Below are 16,858 nucleotides of genomic sequence, written 5' to 3' on the forward strand. Positions count from 1 at the left end.
GCATTTGATGTTGGCTATTTTGGCATTTGATGTTGGCTGTTTTGGCATTTGATGTTGCTGTTTTGGCATTTGATGTTGTTGGCTTTTTTAGTATTTGATGTTGGCTATTTTGGCATTTGATGTGGAGGATGAGCAATTGATAGTGACAGATGTTTGATCTGTGCTCATATTGGTGGTAGTATAGTTTTAACCTTGAAGTGTTGTCATGGTGGTTTCATTCTTTTGTGTTCTTTATTTGGAGTATTTGTAGAGGTTAATACACAAAATTGAACACCTTCAAACATGCAAACTATGACAGGCAAAACAACAAATTTATGTATCTATGAAAATTGTCCTTTTTTAAAAAACTAAACCATGAAATAAATGATACTAACCTAAGTATCAACTTCATATATGTTTTCTTTCCATGTATGTTCTCTTTCATTTCAGTTGGAACTGGAATGTTCTTTGGAGCAGCTGGAAGTCCTGCTGCAGGAATGTCACCTCAGATGACTCCCTGGCAACCTGCTGGTACACCTGGTTATGCAAGTGCTTGGTCTCCTGGTGTGGGAAGTGGAATGACTCCTGGAGCAGCTGGATTTTCTCCCTCTACAGCAAGTGAGAGTGGCTTCAGTCCAGGTTACAGCCCAGCATGGTCACCACAGATTGGCTCACCAAGCTCTCCGGCCAGCCCCTACATACCCAGCCCAATTCATGGAGGACTATCTCCAAGCTATTCTCCAGCCTCACCTTCATATGTGCCCAGTTCACCAGCAGCCACACCCCAGAGTCCAGGATATTCACCAACAAGTCCATCTTATTCGCCAACAAGTCCAGGATACTCTCCTACATCGCCCAATTACAGTCCTACATCTCCATCATATTCACCCACTAGTCCATCTTACAGTCCCACATCCCCATCTTACTCTCCTACAAGTCCATCTTACTCTCCAACAAGTCCAAGTTATAGCCCTACCAGCCCAAGTTACTCTCCAACATCCCCTTCATACTCCCCAACAAGCCCTTCATACAGTCCAACATCTCCCTCATACAGCCCCACAAGTCCTTCTTACTCTCCCACAAGTCCAAGTTACTCTCCAACGAGCCCCTCCTACTCTCCAACAAGCCCAAGTTATAGCCCTACAAGTCCCAGCTACAGCCCAACAAGCCCCAGTTACTCCCCAACCTCACCTAATTACTCTCCCTCATCTCCTTCTTACTCCCCTACCAGTCCATCCTACAGCCCAACTAGTCCTTCATACAGCCCAACAAGTCCATCTTACAGCCCCACATCACCAAACTATTCCCCTTCAAGTCCTAGCTATAGTCCTAGCAGTCCAAGCTATTCTCCAAGCAGCCCTAAATACAGTCCAACAAGTCCATCATACTCCCCAACAAGTCCTTCATACAGTCCCAGCTCACCACAATATTCCCCATCTTCCCCACAGTACACCCCAACAAGCCCATCCTACTCTCCTACTAGCCCATCCTACTCCCCAAGTAGCCCCAAATATAGTCCAACCTCACCAAAGTACAGCCCAACTAGTCCAGGATACAGTCCTTCCTCTCCCAAGTTCAGTCCATCATCACCTCAGTACTCCCCAACATCTCCAACTTACTCACCAACAAGTCCCAAGTACTCTCCTGACAGTCCATCATATTCACCCTCAAGTCCCCAGTACTCCCCTGGTAGCCCCACATATACCCCGACTAGTCCAAACTATTCTCCAACCAACCCAACATATACCCCAACAACACCAACACCAAAATATTCTCCAACTAGTCCTGCTTACACCGAGGATGACAGTGATCAGGATTAAGGTGGAAATTCCCAGTGTTGAACAGAGACCTACATTGGTCAGGTGTTTAAAATGGAACTTGTGTGATGTAGATAATTGTATAAAATACAAGTTGTACAGTTGTGGACTTGACATATTGTTACATACAAGATGTGCATGGACTACTGTGTATGCAGGAATGTATATAGCAGATGTACAAAATATTTTTAAAATGTTAAAGTTGACACATGAATAGCAGACTGCACAGCAAAAGAATGTACAAAATCCAAGTAAAAGAGTTGGACAATGCTACGTAAGATTCTAGTTATAACTGTAAATGATAAATATTTAATAAGTGCAAATGCCATTATGAAAGTGATGTTAAGAGTGGGTTAATATCTTGGTATATATGCATTTCATTAAGACTGGAGGGTGAAGGAGATGTAAGTGTATATCTGAAACTAGTTGCTGCAAATAATAGGCAAGCTCAGGTGTATATAACTACATAAGCTGTTTGGAAAACAGAATACTATAAAAAGTATTTCATGTGGACTGTGTTGCTTTATTCAGTACATGAACATTGTCAAACAAAGTTTTAAGTGTAACAAAAAAAATGGAAAATGTTCATTTTCTTGTGTAAAATCTGGTAAACTAGATTGTCTTAATCAAACTTTTTCTTGAAAATAATCTCAAAGCTTAAACTTGATTGACTTTACCAAACTGGTTTCTTGAAAATGATCTCGCTAGCCTTAACCGACCATTCATTGTTGGATTATCATACTGTCCATACCAATTGTAATAGATAATATTTTCATTCTCTTGAACTCTAATTTGCAATCATCTCTTTCATATTCAGTGTACAGTGGTAAATGTTGTGGATATTGAGTGTTTAGATGTCCATACATAGTGTATATGTTTGGGATTTTTTTATAAGTCTTTTCCATTACGTTTGGTGATGTAGGTTCCAGTATAATCTAAAATATTATGCAAATTGCCTGACTTTTTCTTACAGATGAATACACGTTACTAATGCAGTAGGTAACTTAACACTTGTCATCAGTACATTGAAATAATAGGTCCACTGGACTAGAATTTATAAAAATACAGGACAGATGGGCCTTGAGCAGCCAGTGTTCTGTATTGTGTACAGTGAAATAATAAATAAACTATACTAGTACAAGTACAGGACAGATGGGCCTTGAGCAGCCAGTGTTCTGTATTGTGTACAGTGAAATAATAAATAAACTATACTAGTACAAGTACAGGACTGGTGGACCTTGAGCAGCCAGTGTTCCATATTGTATACAGTGAAATAAATAAATTGTGCTAGTACAGGACTGGTGGACCTTGAGCAGCCAGTGTTCTGTATTGTGTACAGTGAAATAATAAATAAACTGTACTAGTACAAGTACAGGACTGGTGGACCTTGAGCAGCCAGTAGTCTGTACTGTATACTTTATATATATTAGCAGTTAAAGACATTAGCACAGTCATGGTAAAAGACACCTAGCATAGTAATGGTTAAAGACATCTAGTACAGTCATGGTAAAAGACACCTAGCGTAGTCATGGTTAAAGACGTCTAGCATAGTCATGGTAAAAGACATCTAGCATAGTAATGGTTAAAGACACCTAGCATGGTTATGGCTAAAGACATCTAGTACAGTCATGGTAAAAGACACCTAGCATAGTCATGGTTAAAGACGTCTAGCATAGTCATGGTAAAAGACATCTAGCACAGTAATGGTTAAAGACACCTGGCATGGTAACAATAAATAAACCTAGCACATTAATGGCAGTATTTTACAAATTAAGAGTAAATTTCTGAAGTGAAAAAATGCACAAAAGCTTGAGATATACTCTGCAATGTCTAGCAGTGCTTATTTCTGTTAAAAAGAGATGTAGAAAGTCTTTTTGTCATAGATAAATGGTAATCGGTCTGAAACTTCTCAAAAACATCATGGGCAGTTTAGAAATGGTCCTAGGGCTGTTCCATTTAAACATAAATGGTACCCAGGGAAGGCAGTTTTTTTAAAACTGCTTTGTACATTGATTTCACGTAGGTCATATTAAAATAATAATAAGATTCTAAATTGTATCGAAGGGTGACTACCCCACATGAAAAGTGCCTTCCCTTGGTCCTAAGAACTCTTTACTGGAACAACCCTTATTCCAACATTCAGAGTTATATTTCATAATTTCTGTTGGTAGAAAGTTTAATATTAAATGTGTTTTTATAGTAGCAAAATTTATCTTGAAGTGTGTAGATAGCACATATAGGCCATTAAGTGTGTAGATAGCACATGTAGGCCATTAAGAAAGTCTGTATACAGATAGAAACTAAAATACATTTTCATCTTTGTTTTAGGTACATTATTTTCTGCTAAATTTGAGGAGTAATTTTGCATATTTTTCTCGCTGTCTTTGTACATTTTTTTCAGTATTTTTCTTGCTCAATCTTTGCATAAAGAGAAGTAATCATGACGTGTGATTTACTGTCTTGGTACTCGTGTAAGCTTGTATAAATTGTAGTATTTTTTACTGCTAAATATTATAAATGTTGGTACATAGAGCTTCAGATTGATCAAGGAAGTTTTGTTTAATCATGGGTTTTTATTTCTCTCTTGCCATCATCTAAAACTATAACACAGGACTGATGAAAATGACTTGTTGCCATCAGGACTGCTGTTAGGACTGCTGTAATCAGCCCAGTAATATTCAACTTCAGAATGATTGTGTACAAAAACTTGTATGTAGATTTACATATGGTTACATTATACATATATAGATTTGAAATTCTTTTTCCACAGACACTTGTTTGCACACATTAAAAGATGGTGCCATGAAAAGAAATAAGCACATCATGTTTTGTAATTTAGATTTTGATTTAGACTCGAGGATTCAATTCTGTGCATACCTGAATACAGACTCCATCATTTAATCTTTAACTTTACATCGGCTCTGTACTTAAAAAGTGTAGGTTATTATTTGTATTGTACTTATGGTTAGAGGGCTTTTTCATTATGAATGCAAGTTTTCATTATACATGCCAATGTTTTTATGTTAAAAGTAAATCATTGCAAGTGTTATATTATGTGTACGGTTGGATCTGTGTCCAACAATGGAAACAGATCCAACCGTACAATAATATAACACTTGCAATGATTTACTTTTAACATCCAAACCAACATTGGACATGTATACTGAAAACTTGCATTCATAATGAAAAAGCCTCTAACCATAAGTACAATACAAATAATTGACCAACACTTTTTAAGTACAGAGCCGATGTAAAGTTAAAGATTAAATGATGGAGTCTGTATTCAGGTATGCACAGAATTGAATCCTCGAGTCTAAATCAAATCTAAATTACAAAACATGATGTGCTTATTTCTCTTCATTTTTTATTGTTTCTAACATTTATGTAATTGTCTTTTAAATTATAAAAAAGAGAGAACCCCCTCCCAAAAAAAAAAAACCTGTTTAATATTCACTTTGTCAGCATACAGTCATGCTAGGATGTGTTTGTTCAGATCTGAACATATTGGCATAGATGTGGTTTTTTGTTGTTGTTCCTTTTGACATGTAGCTCAACTGCTCATAGGACAGAAGACCTTATGGGATGGTATGTTGTCCATAATCAGTTCTTCTGTTACCACAAGTTTGTTATCTCTACTTAAAGTAGCACTTTTTATGACATCTGACTGACTCCAAATGAAAATGGTGATAATCAGCAGTCTAATATGGCTGACATCCATCTTCAGAATATCACTACTTATCCTGAACTGAAAGACACTGACATGCTATTTCACCCAGAACTGTCATAATGTCTAGTTGGTTCTCAATGAAAATACAGACATTCAGTATTCCTGACACAGTGGCCTTCTTGCAAATCTTAATAGTGCTACTCCACCAGAATGAATGATTATATCAGCATGAACATTATGCAAATCCAACATCTAATATGGCTGACATAATGGCCGTCTTGAAAATCTTGCCACTACTTTTGCAGGTTAACTGGTCATGTTGACATTTTTGCTTTCACTTGAAGACTTTTATGACCTCTAGTTGGTAATAAATGGAAATGGTGCCAGTCTTATGTCCAATATGGCCTCCATGGCACTCATCTTGAAAATCATGTTATTGTAACTCGTCCAAAATGCAAAGTCATATCAACATTGATTTCCACTAACATGATGTGATCGTCCTAAATGAAAATGTTGCTAACCAAACATCCAGTTATGTCCACCACCACAACTGATTTGAAAATCTTAGCACTGAAGAATGTTAGGGATGATTTCAACACTTGGCAGTTAAAAGGAAAAAATGGTCATATTTTGAACTCTGGAAATTCTTTTTAGCCAATAGAGTGTCATACCTTTTTAGGAAATCTGTTAATTTTTTTTAATTGATATCTTGGCTTGCATAATTTCTACTTGGAAAAATTGCACAATGACAAACTTGGTCAGTTCTTCTGTCCATCTTAATTACTTAACATGTTTAGGTAATAATTGTGCAGTATATTTGTTCATTGTCAAATGAGGGCCATTCCAGTTAAACATACTTGTGGCACAGGACAGACATTTTTAATGTGGGGTAGTCATCCATATATGTAGCTTAGAACTTTTCATCCTTTTTATCTGGATTCTTCAAGAGATCATAGTGCCCTGGCGTATATTTTTTAAAAAAAGTCGTCCCTAGATATCAAGTATGCTCTGACATTGGAATTGCCCTGATTTAAAAATTTACTATTTCTTTGTTATTTTTAATCTCCTGGCAGGTCATTTGTGTAATTACAAATCTGTTGCTAAAATGCAGAATCAGGATATGAAACCTATGTCACAGTAATGAATAATGATGTCTTAACCTTGTGACTGAAGATTTTACCAAATTTTATTATCTTCCACTGTGTTAGATATTGTCATTTGACCTGGAATTTGTATTCAGTTTAAATTCTTTTAAATAAACTTCAATGCTTTGTCATACTTTGCCTTGTCCACTGCAGATGTCAGTTTCAATGCTTTGTCATACTTTGCCTTGTCCACTGCAGATGTCAGTTTCAATGCTTTTTCCATTAACTGTTGGGTAGTTACATTTACAGTTGTAGGTTTATATGACTGTAAAAGTTAAACTTTGAACATACATGAATATTGAAATAAAAACCAAAAAGAAGGAATTTTTTCTGTCATATTTTATTATGTACATATAACTTATTTTATTCCATCTCCAACTTTGATCCCCACTAAGGATGTGTTTGGTCATGTTCATCGCTACATCATACATCGGATACAAGAAGCCCCTTAGTAGCATTACACAACAAATATTCGGCATAGATGAAATTATGGTGGCATTGTTGTGTACATGCATAGAAGAGATTAGAATTGTAGGTCATTAGAACTATTTTTCGGGGCCCCGAGTGGTCTAAAGCAGTCTGTTACAGATCACGGCCATCTCGCCTCTGTCGGCCAGTGTGGGTATGTGAGAAAGCTTGCTAGTAGCTTCTCGAGGGTCAGTGGTTCTTTCCAGGGTTTTCCCAGGTTCCTCCTCCACCATTAATACTGGCTGCCATTTATAGCCTATCGTGTGCTGAAAAATGGCAAGCCCTACAACAACTATTTTTCAGTTTTGTACATACATTTTTAAAAACCTCGTCACAATTAAGCAAAACTCGCAAGAGATTGACAAGTGAAATTATGCATATTCATTAGTGACCAGATAAGATTTTAAGGTCAATTTTGTCCTGTTTATAAAAGGCTTACAGTATGGCCCATCATCTGTCTCTGCGAACACTCCAGCTCACCATCCATCTGTCCACACTTGCTTGTGAACACACCTAGATGTCTATTAAAACTTGCTTGGGAACACATGCTCGCCTGGCACATAGTTACGGTTGGGCCCATCCATCTGTCAATACTTGCTTGTTAACACATCTGGCTCAATGGTCATTGGTCTGTCAGCACTTGCTTGTGAACACTCTAGTTCGCCTGGCACAAGATCCAATTTAGTCGGACTATATATGGAAATTTATATCATCAAGGACTGACAAAAGTTCCATTGAGCAGCATCTGTTCATATGAATGAGGTGATGTACTATATGTTTCGTTGAGCTTGTGAAGATGAGAATGTGTATTTCACGTTTTTGACGCGATACACAATCAGGGACTTGGATATTGTGTGCATTTAGATTTAGGACTCCATTGCAAAGATGAGAATGTATATTTCACGTGTTTGACCCAATACACAATCAGGGACTTGGATATTGTGTGCATTTAGATTTAGGACTCCATTGCAAAGATGAGAATGTGTATTTCATGTGTTTGACCCGATACACAATCAGGGACTTGGACATTGTGTGCATTTAGATTTAGGACTCCATTGTGAAGATGAGAATGTATATTTCATGTGTTTGACCCGATACACAATCAGGGACTTGGATATTGTGTGCATTTAGATTTAGGACTCCATTGTGAAGATGAGAATGTGTATTTCACGTGTTTGACCTGATACACATTCAGGGACTTGGATATTGTGTGTGTTTAGAACTCCATTGCAAAGATGAGAATGTGTATTTCACGTGTTTGACCCGATACACAATCAGGGACTTGGACATTGTTTGCATTTAGATTTAGGACTCCATTGTGAAGATGAGAATGTGTATTTCACGTGTTTGACCCGATACACAATCAGGGACTTGGACATTGTGTGCATTCAGAAATCCACTTGAGAAAGTCTCTTTTAGGCAAACGACAAACCATCACTTTCCCTCAAGCAAAATTGGCTCTTAAGCATATTACCAAAAGCAAGGTAAGTAACTTAGTAGTACTGTCTGGAATTAGAAGTTTGGGGTTATGCAGAGTTCTTGCCCATGCACCTGCAAATTATAAAAGAAATTTTAAAAAAGGTTTAGAATATATGATGCATCAATTGCAGTAAAACAAACAACAGGAAAGTGATTTCTTTATACTGAAGAAAAATTTATCAATAATAAATAACACTTGAAATTGTTTTTAATTTCATGTTATTATGTTTATAAGTTAGCTTGTATTATATTGCAATTGTGTCCCAAAGCAAGACGTACTCTTGGGCTTGGTAGCTAAGTGATTAGTGTGCTGGACTTGCATGAACGAGAACCGATTTAATGATTCACACACACACACACGACTTACGGATGAGGAAATTAATTAAATATCGGCTAGAAATTGAACAGGGGTCTGTATTACACAGCCATGGAAGATACACTTGTAAATAATGGATAGAAACTGAACAAAGGTCTGTATTACATAACCATGAAAGATACAATTCTAAATGTCGACTAGAAATGGACAAAGGTCTGCATTACACAGCCATGGAAGATACACTTTTAAATATCGGTTAGAAACTGGACAAAGGTATGTATTACATAGCCATGCAAGATACACGTGTAAATATCGCTAGAAACTGGACAAAGGTCTTTATCACATAGCCATGAAAGATGCACTTGTAAACACCGGCTATAAATGGACAAAGGTCTGTATTACATAACCATGGAAGATACACTTGTAAATATCGGCTAGAAACTGGACAAAGGTCTGTATTACACAGCCATGGAAGATACACTTGTAAATATCGGCTAGAAACTGGACAAAAGTCTGTATTACACAGCCATGGAAGATACACTTGTAAATATCGGCTAGAAACTGAACAAAAGTCTGTATTACACAGCCATGGAAGATACACTTGTAAATATCGACTAGAAACTAAACAAAGGTCTATATTACATAGCTATGATACACATGTAAATATCGACTAGAAACTGAACAAAGGTCTATATTACATAACCATGAATGATACACTTGTAAATATCGGCTATAAATGGACAAAGGTCTGTATTACATAACCATGGAAGATACACTTGTAAATATCGGCTAGAAACTGGACAAAGGTCTGTATTACAATACCATGAAAGATTCACTTGTAAATATCGGCTAGAAATGGACAAAGGTATGCATTACACAGCCATGGAAGATACACTTTTAAATATCGGTTAGAAACTGGACAAAGGTATGTATTACATAGCCATGCAAGATACACTTGTAAATATCGCTAGAAACTGGACAAAGGTCTATATTACATAGCCATGAAAGATACACTTGTAAAAATCGGCTGGAAATGGACAAAGGTCTATAGTACATAGCCATGAAAGATACACTTGTAAATATCGGCTAGAAACTGAACAAAGGTTTGAATTACTTAGCCATGGAAGATACACTTATAAATATCGGCTAGAAATTGGACAAAGGTCTGTATTACATAACCATGGAAGATACACTTGTAAATATCGGTTAAAAACTGGACAATCGTATGTATTACATAGCCATGCAAGATACACTTGTAAATATCGGCTAGAAACTGGACAAAGGTCTGTATTACATAGCCATGGAAGATACACTTTTAAACATCGGTTAGAACCTGGACAGTGGTATGTATTATATAACCATGGAAGATACACTTGTAAATATCGGCTAAAAACTGGACAAAAGTCTGTACTACACAGCCATGGAAGATACACTTGTAAATATCGGCTAGAAACTGAACAAAGGTCTATATTATATAGCCATGAATGATACACTTGTAAATATCGGTTAAAAACTGGACAATCGTATGTATTACATAGCCATGCAAGATACACTTGTAAATATCGGCTAGAAATGGACAAAGGTCTGTATTACATAACCATGGAAGATACACTTGTAAATATCGGCTAGAAACTGGACAAAGGTCTGTATTACATAGCCATGAAAGATACACTTGTAAATATCGGCTAGAAATGGACAACGGTCTGTATTACATAGCCATGAAAGATTCACTTGTAAATATCGGTTAGAAATGGACAACGGTCTGTATTACATAACCATGCAAGATACACTTGTAAATATTGGTTAGAAATGGACAAAGGTCTATATTACATAGCCATGAAAGATACACTTGTAAATATCGCTAGAAACTGGACAAAGGTCTGTATTACATAGCCATGGAAGATACACTTGTAAATATCGCTAGAAACTGGACAAATGTCTGTATTACATAGCCATGGAAGATACACTTTAAATATCGGATAAAAACTGGACAAAGGTCTATATTACATAGCCATGAAAGATACACTTGTAAATATCGCTAGAAACTGGACAAATGTCTGTATTACATAGCCATGGAAGATACACTTTTAAATATCGGTTAGAAACCTGACAAAGGTCTGTATTAGATAGCCATGAAAGATACACTTTTAAATATCGGCTAGAAACTGGACAAAGGTATGTATTACATAGCCATGAAAGATACACTTGTAAATATCGGCTAGAAATGGACAAAGGTCTGTATTACATAGCCATGGAAGATACACTTGTAAATATCGGCTAGAAACTGGACAAAGGTCTGTATTACATAGCCATGATAAGAAACACTTGTCACTCATTGAATATTTATTCCATAGCAGTTAATTAAGCCTCGTTTTTCATGCAACAACTAACAACTGTTGAAGTTTAATCGTTCTACACTATGTTCCATGGCAGAAATTGTTGCAATATATATATATATATATATATATATATATATATATATATATATATATATATATATACAACTATTCTTAAGAGTAGCTTCGCGAATCACAAAAATTCAATAGTCTTCCATATGTTACATAATTATCTAAATATACACAATATACATTTTTGTTGAACAAGGTCAGAATACGATCTATATCTTAATTCTTACAAGTTATGAATTGCATTTTCTTAAACATTTTGCTGCAACGGTCCTTTCCAAATTATAATTTTGCAGGAACACTCCAAAATGCTGAGAAAATATGTGTAACCTTTTTTCCTTTTCGGGTGAACAATTCTATGCTAATCGAACAATATTTGAATATTTGCACCTGTACTCTTTCACTTCCAGGTGTCTTTCTCCTACTACCACCCGGTCTTTCAACAAGGAAATTAAAGCTAAAAGTTACCAAATTATGCCGGTAATTTTTGTTTAAGAACACAATAAATAAAAACAATACTGGAAAGATACTATTAAGAAAACGTTTTAAAGAAAAAAGAATTGATAGCCTTGCAAAGTTTCTTTCTACGAGGTCCACAGTTCTCTCTGCAAAAGAGATATCATACGGTGTGACAGAAGAAGACTGTATGTGGATGAAGGCAGCATAACATTTTGGTTAATCAGACGGGGTCAAATAAATAAATACATGATCCAACATATTAAAACAATCTATAACAGCTGTTTCTTAATTGGAAGTTTGTTTTATTTGATATTCTAAGAGACGACCATATTCAGAAATTCAGTGAAGTTTTAAAAATAAATTATGGTTACTTTATTTCGGGTTTATGGTGTTTTCTCAATCATGCTTCGAAGCGTACCTTAAAATTAGAAGAAAAAGCCGAGAAGGATGGTTTCGATACTAAGAAAATAAAGAATCATGTATGAGGTTTTAATAGGGTCATTTTTTAAAAATAAAACAATCGAATCGGCAAACACTGCTGAACATATTTATCTGAAACGGAACAAAACCTGGATAGCCAGTGTTCATAATCTAAATGGTGGTCATTTATATTTATTAGCTTTTCCATACCCATGTAGTTCCTCTCTGTGTCCATTGCTAAACTTCCTTCCTCCAATTAGTCATTAGAGTTCTATAATTAAAACAAACAGTCCCGGTCCAATGCCTTAACAACTTTCTAATTCTGAATATCAGTCTCTTTTCCTTGGACTTTGTACAGTGATAATACTTGTCTCAGATTCACTTACCTTCTTGGCTGCACAAGCCTACTGGCCTAAATTAAGGAAATTCTCCAATTCACTCACCTTCTTGACTGCACAAGCCTCGTGGTCTAAATTAAGGAAAGTCTCCGATTCACTCATCTGCTTGGCTTCACAAGCCTCGTGGCCTAAATTAGGGAAAGTCTCCGATTCACTCACCTGCTTGGCTGCACAAGCCTACTGGCCAAATTTAGGGAAAGTCTCGGACTCACCTGCTTGGCTGCACAAGCCTATTGGCCTAAATTAGGGAAAGTCTTGGACTCACCTGCTTGGCTGCACAAGCCTACTGGCCTAAACTAGGGAAAGTCTCGGACTCACTCACCTGCTTGGCTGCACAAGCCTACTGGCCTAAATTAGGGAAAGTCTCGGACTCACCTGCTTGGCTGCACAAGCACACTGGCCTAAATTAAGGAAAGTCTCGGATAGGGATCTCCAAGAGGATCTCCAGCAGAACCGCAGTCAATGCACGCAAAGCTATGAAAAATTAAGGCCCACACCTACGTTAACGATACCTCTGCATATCGACCTTCTCTCAGCCGGCCCACTTTATCATTTTAAAGGTAGAGTTTTTGTATGCAGCCATATTACAGAGACTCCATGAGACTGTACCAAATACAGCGAAACACTCGCTCTCACTGTTCATGACAGTGGACGGGGTTGCTCAGCCTACACTGAGATAACACTTTGGATTGTTTTGAGGTCTTGCTGGATCAAAACGAAGATTTATTGGGTGCAGCGCGTTTAAAGGACTCTGATTTGGCGGATTAATTCCTACGGTGACGTCTCCAAATCTCGGATCAAGAATATCTGTCGTTTTCCGCGGTTCCTGGTCCGTCTAAATAGTCAAAGAAATATACCGCATTATATGGCCATGGGTTCCTCCCTATAAAATCTTTAAGTAAGGGTCTCTGATAAACTGCCAGATTCCGTAAACTTCTCGCCCTCATTGGCTAATGCGGCAGCCTCAGCGGCCATCATAGGAAGTATTTGGTTTCCTCTACCCTCACATATATTGCCCTTCACAACAAAAGGGTTGAAGAGGACTTCGTTGTCAACTCACTTCTACCTCTCTCTCCTGTCGACATGGATGAACGCAGCAACGATCTTGCTCCCCTAGCAAGATTGCGTATAAGGCCTCTGCAGTTTGTACTGCTATCAAATTAGAAACCTCACATGGACCCCATGTCGGTTCGAATTCCATTGGGTCCAAACATTGCGTCACCACCTCAGCTTGTGGGTGCATCAGGAGTTTCTGATACACGCTTCAGAATCTCACTACATCTCGGATTCTGGTTGGGGTGCACACCCGGAGCCACTGGGGTGGTCATTCTCTTTGCTTGGAAGTCCAGAACATCTAGGAGTGGTCACATGCAGGGTAAGAGATATATTCTAACCGATAGCCTGTCAAGGCAATGACTTTCACTCAAAACAAAATGGTATTTGCTTCAATCGGTAGCGGATAATCTTTTTCTGATGTGGTGAAGATTTATGGTAGACTTGATAAGGTATTTTGAGTTCCAGAGACCAGTCTCTCGCTCACTAATGCCTCTGTGTAGCCTTTCGTGTGATCTTCGGTTCTTATCTAAAATTCCGTGTGTGAAATTTCTTTCGGCAACTTACCTTAAGTACTATTTTCCTTCTTTCTTTGGCATCAACAGTAGAAGGATCGAAAATCGTGTTTTATCCGTGGAAGACGGTTGCCTTCGTTTAAATGGCAAATACCATTCAGTCTCTTTTCTGTCCCAGCCCAGCTCTCTGGTAAAGAAGCATCAACCTACTCCCCTGCTGTTTTGAGTCCACCACGCTCTCTCTCTCTCTCTCTCTCTCTCTCTTTGCTGAAAAGTCAGTAAAGTAAATAAATATAATAAAAATAACAGATTATGTACTACTGCTGATAAAATGTGTTTTTGGGGTTGAGGGGTTTGGGAATATAATTAATTTTAATTAGCGACTACCTGCCATTGTAGTGTGCTTGGGTTTTATGGAGGACATAGAGAAGTTGTGGCTTCTTCAGATTTAATACGAGGTAGTGAAGAAAACCAGCGCTATGTTGTATAATACTATTTATGTTGTATTATAATATTTATCATGTTGCATAATACTGTTTATGTTGTATTATAATATTTATCATGTTGTATGATACTATTTATGTTGTATTATAATATTTATCATGTTGTATGATACTGTTTATGTTGTATTATAATATTTATCATGTTGTATGATACTGTTTATGTTGTATTATAATATTTATCATGTTGTATGATACTGTTTATGTTGTATTATAATATTTATCATGTTGTATAATACTGTTTATGTTGTATTATAATATTTATCATGTTGTATAATAATATTTATGTTGTATTATAATATTTATCATGTTGTATGATACCCTTTATGTTGTATTATAATATTTATCATGTTGTAGAATACTATTTATGTTGTATTATAATATTTATCATGTTGTATAATACTGTTTATGTTGTATTATAATATTTATCATGTTGTATGATACTGTTTATGTTGTATTATAATAGTTATCATGTTGTATAATACTATTTATGTTGTATTATAATATTTATCATGTTGTATGATACTGTTTATGTTGTATTATAATATTTATCATGTTGTATAATAATATTTATGTTGTATTATAATATTTATCATGTTGTATGATACTGTTTATGTTGTATTATAATATTTATCATGTTGTATGATACTGTTTATGTTGTATTATAATATTTATCATGTTGTATGATACTGTTTATGTTGTATTATAATATTTATCATGTTGTATGATACTGTTTATGTTGTATTATAATATTTATCATGTTGTATGATACTGTTTATGTTGTATTATAATATTTATCATGTTGTATAATACTATTTATGTTGTATTATAATATTTATCATGTTTTATAATACTGTTTATGTTGTATTATAATATTTATCATGTTGTATAATACTGTTTATGTTGTATTATAATATTTATCATGTTGTATGATACTGTTTATGTTGTATTATAATATTTATCATGTTGTATAATAATATTTATGTTGTATTATAATATTTATCATGTTGTATAATACTATTTATGTTGTATTATAATATTTATCATGTTGTATAATACTATTTATGTTGTATTATGGTGTAAGTAATTTTTTTATAGTGTATTATAATATTTATTATGCTGTACTATTTATTATCGGGTACAATACAATGTTTGTGGTGTATATAACTATTTATTATGATGTATTATAGTATTTATTATGGTGTATTATAATATTTATTATGCTGTATTATGATATTTACTATGGTGTATATTATTATTCATTATGGTGTCTAATGATATTTATTATGATGTATTATAACATTTTTTATGGTGTATTATAATATTTATTATTGTGTATTATACTATTTATTATGGTGTATTATATTATTTATTATGGTGTATTATACTATTTATTCTGGTGTATTATACTATTTATTATGGTTTATAATGATATTTATTATGGTGTGTAATACTATTTATTTTCTTCTACACAATTTACGATGTATTGGAGAAATTATTATCCCATCCAGAAGTCGGCTGTTGGAGAGTTGTTGGAGAAATAGTCAAGAGTGATAGAAAAGGAAACTTGTTAATATAACTCGGCGGATTATTCACATGTGCATGTAACTATCTGACTCTTTCCTTTCCGCTCTAAAGTCTTTATAGTTTTTGCCAAAGTGAATGAAGGACGATATTTCGAATGACGGAGATGCTTAAGGCATCAGATCTGGATTGTGTGGAATTTTTACTTTTGACTAGCACCAGTAACAGAAACCTCAAAGAAATAATATCAGGTAAGTATTACATAAACAAAATCAGTATTCCCACCAAAAGCTGTGTCTCCATCAGTACCGGATTATCCTAGTAGCAAAAGTAACATATGCTACGGGCCCCGCACTTTCAAGGCCTCCACGCTAAATGCTTTCAAGCTATCAATTGCCTATATGTAAATAATACTATTACTGAAATGTCAGATATATTTATGGCTGTATAGCAAATCAAAAAGTACAATTATTTTACCAAGCAAATTAAAAATTTATGTGTTTAATATTTATGTGGTTTTTTTTTAATTTTAAATTTAGGGCCCCTTTATGCTACAGGTCACTCACTTGCTTAATCCGGCATTGGTCTCCATTTCAATACCACTGATACCAGTATGTTTTCCCTGACTCACATACGCTTGTCATCTTCAGCTGTTCGTTGTCTCCATTTGTAAGGTCCGACAAACCATGTCAACAACCAAACTATACGACTTG

The 16,858-nt window shown here is 35.6% G+C and overlaps 1 protein-coding gene across 1 annotated transcript in view; it reads left to right on the plus strand.

Moving 5' to 3' along the window:
* Positions 1-4,625, plus strand: part of LOC149800500 (DNA-directed RNA polymerase II subunit RPB1-like) — a 60,647-nt gene extending 56,022 nt beyond the window's left edge. Inside the window, exon 25 of the mRNA XM_089960130.1 lies at positions 430-4,625. Coding sequence (XP_089816256.1) covers positions 430-1,799 — 1,370 coding nt within the window. The 3' untranslated portion in view covers positions 1,800-4,625. The remainder of the gene's footprint in view (positions 1-429) is intronic.
* The last annotated feature ends 12,233 nt before the right edge of the window (positions 4,626-16,858 follow it).

Source organism: Sinohyriopsis cumingii, chromosome 5 (genome assembly GCF_028554795.1).
Source record: "Sinohyriopsis cumingii isolate HCF-2022 chromosome 5, ASM2855479v2, whole genome shotgun sequence".
Lineage (NCBI taxonomy): Eukaryota > Metazoa > Mollusca > Bivalvia > Unionida > Unionidae > Sinohyriopsis > Sinohyriopsis cumingii.